We start from the raw sequence: 8,110 nt of genomic DNA, 5'->3' as shown, positions 1-8,110 counted from the left end.
CAGACCCCTCAGAAGAACAATGGTCAAAAGCCTGGTCAGCAATAGTCTCAAGCACGTAGTGGAAACGCAAATCCTCAGGGCAACAAGGGCCAACAAAACTTCATGCATGGTAGGGTGAACCATGTGACAGCTGAAACAGCCAAGGAAGCTCCAAATGTTGTATTCGGTACGTTCCTCATCAATTCTGAACCTGCATCCATTTTATTTGATTCTGGAGCAACACATTCATTTATAACCGATCAATTTGTGGCAAAGCATAATATACCTATGCATCCTATGAGGAAAACTTTGCTAGTTTGCTCACCAGGTGGGGAAATGGAAACTAGTGCAAAATATTTTGATTATTGTTTTGGAAATATTCTATATAGTACTACGCGATGAAGTAATAATAGGAGTACATGTAAAATAAGTTGCAGCAACGAGGATAAGGAGCTCTCCATTGGCTTCTTGTTGGTCAAGGGTTGGATGATGTTATAATCCTTAATTCATGGTGATGTCAGCCAAGTGATCTAAAGTTTATCCTCCATCGCGCTATTATCTTAACCATGTGAGTGTGGATGCATGGAGAGTCAGGAGAGATTGCCAAGTGCCTCGCCACGTATCAACTGAAACACATACTACGGTAAGCCATCCTACCCTATAAACATATCTGGTAGATATTGATCGAGACTAGCTACCCTATAAAAATAATGCCATTAATTCTTAGAATAAATATAGAAAAACAAGAGCCTAGGACTTGAACCGAGATGATTTGGTTCCATTGCAAGGAATAGAACCGAACGATCTAAGCCAAGTTCGTTCAGGATCGTTCCTTATTTGATCCTTCTTTTCACAAGAGATGAACAATGATTTTCTTCGTCTGCACTTGATATGAGATAATGGTGCTGTACGGCTGTACTGATGCTGATGAATTGTGTGTACTGAGCAAAGGAAAAACCATGTTGAGAGAGTAATAGCATACTTGCCTATACTTGGTACTTTTGCAAAGGTTCTTCATGAAACATACGGGAGCAACTGAAATAAGCAGCTTTGGGAACTATTTGTCAATCACAAAGAACTCGACTGAAGTAGGACCAAGTTAGTACACAGCTCAAGACATATTCCATTCGTTTCGGAATTTCTGTTATGCTTCTTCCTCATTTCTTTCGTGTGCACTGCAAATGCTTAACTTGAATGGCGCACGTCTCGGTCTCTCTTTCAGATCTCAAAGCCTAAATTTAGGAGGGGCTCCTTCTTCTTGCTCTTTATTTTTCTCCCTTCCCTTCTCTTCTTCTTCCTAAAAGATCGTGGAGAGGCTAAAGGGGGCTTCACTATCCGAGACAGGGTAGGGGGGCTGAAGCCCCGCCCACCTCAACGCTAGATCCGCCCCTGTGTGTAAATATATAGGTAAGTTAATTTTTAATTACAAATAGACTAAGCACACGTATCTCATAGTTTGATGATGAGTGGTCGTATGGTAAAATGTCGCCGTGATAACAAAACTGTACTTTCAAGAAGTAGATTTCATTATAAACTTGTGCCATTTCAAATATATATATACAATTATCATATAAAAATATTTTTAATCAAGGTTTTAAATAGTTGAGTGAAGAAAACCTATATGTCGCTAGCATATCTGTGACTGAATGAAATACCAAGAACAGGACTGTAGGAGAAGCTCTGAAAGACAACAAATTGGGGAAATACCTATCATAACCTGAGTTTTAACCTACTAATTGAATTCTTCAGTTTTTTAAGGCTGGTGGAAGAAGAGAATCTAAATCTACAATTTGAGAATGAGTATCAGATCACTGGGATACGGATGTCCTCGTGGATTTACTCAGCTAAGTCAGCCTACAACCTGCAATTTGAGGGGACTATATCATCGTCATGCGCAGCTGATACCTGGAAAACATTGGCACCCACCATCTGCATAAATTCTTATGGTGGCAAATTATCTTATCACAATTTTATTTAGATAATTTGGGCTAACTATAGCAAGTGGAAGTTCTCACCATGGTGGTGGCGGCCGTGGAGGTGGCTGCCGTGGTGGTGGCGGTTGTGGGCACTACATTTTCGAGGAGCCACCGTTGACTCGTTCTCCAGAAATTCACTTCTCTAGTTGCATCATTGACTTGCCAAAAGGCGATCGAAGTAAAGGAGCAATTCCCAACATAGTAATATTATTTCTTTCTTGTAATTGTTTTTTTACAACACATGAATAATTCCTAAATTTACTTACATACAATGTAGCTTATCGACAATATTAGATGGCTGAAAAATGTTGTCGAAGCTCTAGGTGGTACTTCTCCTTTAATGCAATCCGAGATAATTGGTCCACGGAATTTTAAAAGAGTAAAAATCTCTTTTCAAGTACATGTTCGAAAAACATAGGCCAACTGGATGAGAGTATCAGGATAGCCCATCCCGATGGTTTCAATTATTGCATGGGGTCAATTAGCACCAAGTAGGGTAACTTTCGAAAGGACCATCGTGGAGGCCTGCCTATAAAAATTTAAGGATCATGGGTGCTTTGTGCCAGACTTCTCATATTTTCGAATAAAGGTGCTCGGGGTGGGAGAAAGCAATGTGACTAGGACTACTTAAAGGTTTTGTCAGCTGAATCAACATGACATGGTACGGAACTTATCTAATCATTCTTTTATCTTTAATTATGTTACATCTTTTAAATTTCATCAAGTTATTCTCTTCTTTTAGGATGTCTTTGGTCAAACCTTTGCGGCAATGAGCTTTCATGCGATTCTGGCTCAAGTATTGGATGGGTTGAATTATAGTTACACCGATGGAAACCCGGTACACACTAGAGATTTCAACTCCAGGCTCATCTCACTTTCTATAGACTATTTCAGTTGACGTCGTCTGCATTGTTTGAGATTTATGGTAGTATATGTGACCGTCCTTGTGAAGCGCTAGAGAGTGTACAAATTCATGCTCTAGCTTATATTGATGAAGTTGTAGGCTTCACGATTGGAGACTTAAGCTATGTGGCATATCTACATAAGCGAAACAAATTATTAAATATGTAGCATGCACGGATGTACTCTACCGTACCCTTTTCTTATGGATTTAAACTTGTTCCTCTAAGACCTTAAGTACTGAGTGTTAATGATTTGAATGGCTTGAATTTCAATAGGTTGATATATTAGCATAATATTATTAGTAATGCTACGATCGGATACTAATATGAATTAAAACAAAAGGGTAAAAAAACAAAAGGAATAAACTTTAGTACCGATTATTAAAACTAACCGGTACAAAACTGCCATCCCCAACAGCGCGACGTGGCTCGCAGTTTAGTACCGGTTGGTTTTACCGGTACTAAATGCATACCGATTATTAAAACTAACCGGTACAAAACTGCCATCCGTAACAGCGCGACGTGGCTCGCAGTTTAGTACCGATTGGTTTTACCGGTACTAAATGCATAGCGATACTCGTAAGGCGCCTCGTACTAAAGGGTTCTGATCGGTAATTAGAGGTGAGTTGTCTAGCAGTGGAAAGTTCTTTATCTGGTTATTGCTGCAGAACATGATCTGGACGGCTGATAGGCTGCTGCAAAGAGAGTGGCCTAACGAGTGTTTCTGTCCCCTCTGCGAAAGGAACCTCGAGACTGTCCACAGCACCATCGCATAACTGAAAGTCCCTTCTCTCGCAAGGTTTGGATGGAAGTCTCTTCATGGGCTTCATGTCAAATGCAGGAGGAAACTTATGTAACTGTCGGAAACTTAGCTGTTGGGAAAAATCACAGATGCTGCAGTGGAAAGGAAAGATGAAGTTCGAGAGGAATGGAATGCAAAGACTTTGCATAACCTTTTCTCAATGATGAAATAAAACGTTCTGGCCGTTCCGAGACGGAACTGACAAACTAACCTCTTGCATCATCACAGTGATGCTGTTTTAAGGCAAACGATGATAATTAATTCTCTTTAATAACAACACATACTGCATCCCAAAAGTCATTAGCTTTTGAGATTTCGTTACATTAGCAAACAAACGATAACATCGGCATAGCGCAACTCACACCGTACCATCCTCGGCGAGCTGCAGTTTATTTAATTCCATGCACTCTTCTCCAAGCTAACACCCATACTTGTTCAGGATCAGCAGGCAGCTGGTAACTAGTTAAACACTCCGTCGTTGTAGGACCGTGCGAAAGCACGGGATAGATGAAACTCACATCACCGGGTAGTACGGCTCCATGGCGATGCCGCACATGCCCTCCCTAGAGCTGACACGCCTCTCCAGTCGCACGTAGCCATTCTCACCCCACGTCTGCCCCCATGAGTTCTTGACGATCCAGTACTTGCGGCCATCGGGGTCGGCTCCATACCCGACAACCGTGACGGCGTGGTTCAGTGAGGTGTTGCAGGGGCCCGAGAACACCCCGCGCTTGTAGAACTGGAAGGCCCGGCTCGCGTTGATGGACACGGCGACCGGCTGCCCCGCCACGGCACGCTCCAGCATGGCCTCATTGTTGCGCTGCACCGCCCAGACGCCACGGATCGTGGCCGCGTGGTGACCAAGCTTGTCACGCCTGCACTGTCCCTGCCTTCCCACGTACGGGTAGTCCGACTCAGTGGTCAGGCCGCCGTTGCGTGCGACCCACGCCATGGCGGAGCTAGGGTAACCACCATGGCAGCCATGGTCGTTCCCCCCACGATCGCAGTCCACGATCTCCTGCTCCGACAGAGACACGAGACGGCCTGTCTTTATCTTGTGAACACCTTCGATGGACGCCACCGCAGCAAACGCCCAGCAAGAGCCTGCATGCAAGGATGTATAGAATCAAACATGCATGGCTAGGTCTTGTCAGACATGAAGCCGTGTACATACATGGTGTTATCGTTGATGCTCACTATTGACTCACTTTTACCCCTATTTATTTTCAATAATAACATGAATTTAATACCTAAACTATTGATTACACCTAATAAACCGATCATTGTCACATAAGCAACGTATTTGGAGGATGTCGTGTTTTTGCAGGAAATTAGACCTAAAAACATATTTCTAGATAAGCTACTGAACGAGCGTCAAACCAAACAAAGACGAAAATCAACGAGCCCAGGAAGGGGCTAGGTGGATCGGTTACCTTTGCTCTATCTGTTATCTGTCTGTATATGCTTAGTAGATTGGATCTGAATCTCTTACAAACACAAAGTTAATAATAACAGTGCTATAAGTTTCACGGATTCATAAACCTTGGGGAATACTCTGAGAGAAGAGCTACAACTGATCCGTACGCTTGCGGTTCACAAATTGATGTGCTAACAACTGTCAACAGGTATCAGTCTTAATTTTCTACGCAAACACATGTATTGACGTACTAGAATTGAAACAGCGTTTGTGATCGATATAGATACTCCCTCCATTTTCATTAGTAAACGTACATCAGGTTTCAAACTTTACAATTTTTTACCAATAATTCAGTCAATATTTTTTTTATTTTTTATAACATAAACTTGAAATACTTAGATAAACGGAGGGAGTAGCTGTGAATGTTTTCGCATACCGCATTGCTGCTGGTCCTTGACCGGCGTCACTGCTCCCTTGGTCCTCCAGTCCACATAGTTGGGGGCCTCGTCGGTGTTGCCACCGCCAGACGTGCCCCCCGCGTTCATGGTGCCGAGCTGTCCCATGGCCTCTGGGGCTGAGGCCACCTCGTTGAGCTTCATGAGGTACATGTCCTCAAACTCCTCTTGGGTGAGGTCGGTGAACTGGTTCTCGCCGAGCTCATATGAGCTCCCGGCCCGGTTCATGGTTTCGATGAACTTGACATTCTCGCAATAGACCTTGAAGCGGTACTGGAATTCCTCTGGGGTCGCATAGGTGCGATTGTATTCAGCCTGCCAGGCATGGAACCGCTCCAACAAGGGTATGCGCATGATGGGTATGATATCATCACTGAACACCGTGCCTGCCAGGAGGCTGGCGAATAGTAGGGCGACAGCTAGCGAAGCTGAGGCGGTAGCCATGGTCATGTGGTGGATGTGATAACTAGTATCACTGGCCTTGCTGCCTTGTGAGCTAGCTAGTAGTGTGGGCGCGTTTATATACCGGTGGCACGGTACGGCGATGGTTGTAGATCTATCGTCAGCAGATGTAATAGTGGTTTTCCTCTTCTACACTTGATCTGCTATAATGCATTATGCATGGTGTTGCACGGCTATTGTACTGATGCTGATATGACTAGGTGTGTACTGAGCAAGGGAAAAACCATAGCATACTTGCCTATACTTTGGTACTTGGGCAAAGGTTCTTCACGAAAAATAGGGGAGCAAATAAATGAAATTAGGAGAGCTTGGGAAACTATTTGTCAATTACCAAGTACTCAACTGAAGTAGGACCAAGTCAGTACATAGTTCGAGGTATATTTCTTTCGTTTCAGTTTATCATTTGCCATGCTTGTTCCTCTTTTAATTTCTCCATGTGCATAGCAATTGCTTAACCTCAATGGCGCACATAATTGAGCTAAAAGATCTCTCTCTACCACGAGGAAAAATACTTTGATTTTAGCCTATAAGCTCTTTATCTCAAATAGTAGCTGGAATTAAGAACCGTGGCAGATAAAACTTGATATCTTAAGACTGATCCCAATAAGAACCGTGGCAGATAATACATTACAATTGATTATTTAGTCCATCAATAATTTGAGAATCTATATTATGCAATAAAAGCATTTTTAAGCTAGAAATATTTTGATTATTGTTTTGGAAATATTCTATATAGTACTACACGATGAAGTAATAATAGGAGTAAATGTAAAATAAGTTGCAGCAACGAGGATAAGGAGCTCTCCATTGGCTTCTTGTTGGTCAAGGGTTGGATGATGTTATAATCCTTAATTCATGGTGATGTCAGCCAAGTGATCTAAAGTTTATCCTCCATCGCGCTATTATCTTAACCATGTGAGTGTGGATGCATGGAGAGTCAGGAGAGATTGCCAAGTGCCTCGCCATGTATCAACTGAAACACATACTACGGTAAGCCATCCTACCCTATAAACATATCTGGTAGATATTGATCGAGACTAGCTACCCTCTAAAAATAATGCCCTTAATTCTTAGAATAAATATAGAAAAACACGATCCTAGGACTTGAACCGAGGTGATTTGGTTCCATCACAAGGAATAGAACCGAACGATCTAAGCCAAGTTCATTCACGGTCATTTCTTATTTGATCCTTCTTTTGACAAGAGATGAAACAGTGATTTTCTTCTTCTGCACTTGACATGAGATAATGGTGCTGTACGGCTGTACTGATGCTGATGAATTGTGTGTACTGAGCAAGGGAAAAACCATGTTGAGAGAGTAATAGCATACTTGCCTATACTTGGTACTTCCCGCAAAGGTTCATCATGAAACATACGGGAGCAAATGAAATATGCAGCTTTGGGAACTATTTGTCAATCTCAGAGGACTCAACTAATATAGGACCAAGTTAGTACACAGTTCAAGGCATATTCCATTCGTTTCGGATTTTCTGTTATGCTTCTTCCTCATTTCTTTCGTGTGCACCACAAATGCTTAACTTGAATGATGCACGTCTCGGTCTCTCTTTAAGATCTCAAAGTTATATCCTCCTGTTAGGACTTCCTCATTCAAAATTCTCTATAATTACTCCGTTCTAAATTATGGTTCACTTTCATTTATCCAAAGTTTGACGTTAATCAAGTTTTAGAAAAAAAATTAGCACCTATAATACTAAAATAAATATATACTATCAAAACATATTACATAGTGAATTTAATATAGAACTAATAATTGGAAAGTTTTTAGAAAATATATTAACACCTTGAACATTAATATTTAGCGTATTTGGTACAAATAAATGTATTATCATATTTCAATGGATTTATCAAAATTAATTGGATGCTATAGATGTTAGTATTTTTTATAGTAACTTAGCCAAACTAAGAGAGTTTCACTTAATATAAAGCTAAACTTAACTCTAATTTAGAAACAGAGAGTGTGATGATGATAAAGGCACAACACTAAACATGTGCAGCAATGCAAGACTTGACAGTAGTGAAGCAACACTGCACCACAAGGACATCGAGTTTTTCCTTGTGCAGATGTCCTGATGTGACTTAGGAGTAGATACCATATG

At 41.6% G+C, this 8,110-nt stretch overlaps 1 protein-coding gene across 1 annotated transcript; it reads right to left on the bottom strand.

The window, feature by feature from the left end:
• Nucleotides 1–3,858: 3,858 nt before the first annotated feature.
• LOC101771018 (ervatamin-B) lies at nucleotides 3,859–6,046 on the bottom strand. Its single transcript, XM_004975268.4, has 2 exons — nucleotides 5,513–6,046; nucleotides 3,859–4,763 (listed from the first exon to the last, which is right to left on the bottom strand). The coding sequence occupies exons 1-2, from the start codon at nucleotides 5,979–5,981 to the stop codon at nucleotides 4,174–4,176; spliced, it is 1,059 nt and encodes a 352-aa protein (XP_004975325.1). The 5' UTR covers nucleotides 5,982–6,046; the 3' UTR covers nucleotides 3,859–4,173.
• Nucleotides 6,047–8,110: the final 2,064 nt, after the last annotated feature.

Source organism: Setaria italica, chromosome VII (genome assembly GCF_000263155.2).
Source record: "Setaria italica strain Yugu1 chromosome VII, Setaria_italica_v2.0, whole genome shotgun sequence".
NCBI lineage: Eukaryota > Viridiplantae > Streptophyta > Magnoliopsida > Poales > Poaceae > Setaria > Setaria italica.
The sequence above is the reverse complement of the archived record's forward strand: the minus strand, read 5'-3'. Positions and strand labels throughout refer to the sequence as shown.

Excerpts from the sequence above, each read along its gene's own strand:
- LOC101771018 (XM_004975268.4), bottom strand. The coding sequence starts at position 5,981 with ATGACCATGGCTACCGCCTCAGCTTCGCTAGCTGTCGCCCTACTATTC. Across the intron at positions 4,764-5,512 it reads CAAGGACCAGCAGCAATGCG|GCTCTTGCTGGGCGTTTGCT; the intron begins GTATGCGAAAAC and ends CCTTGCATGCAG.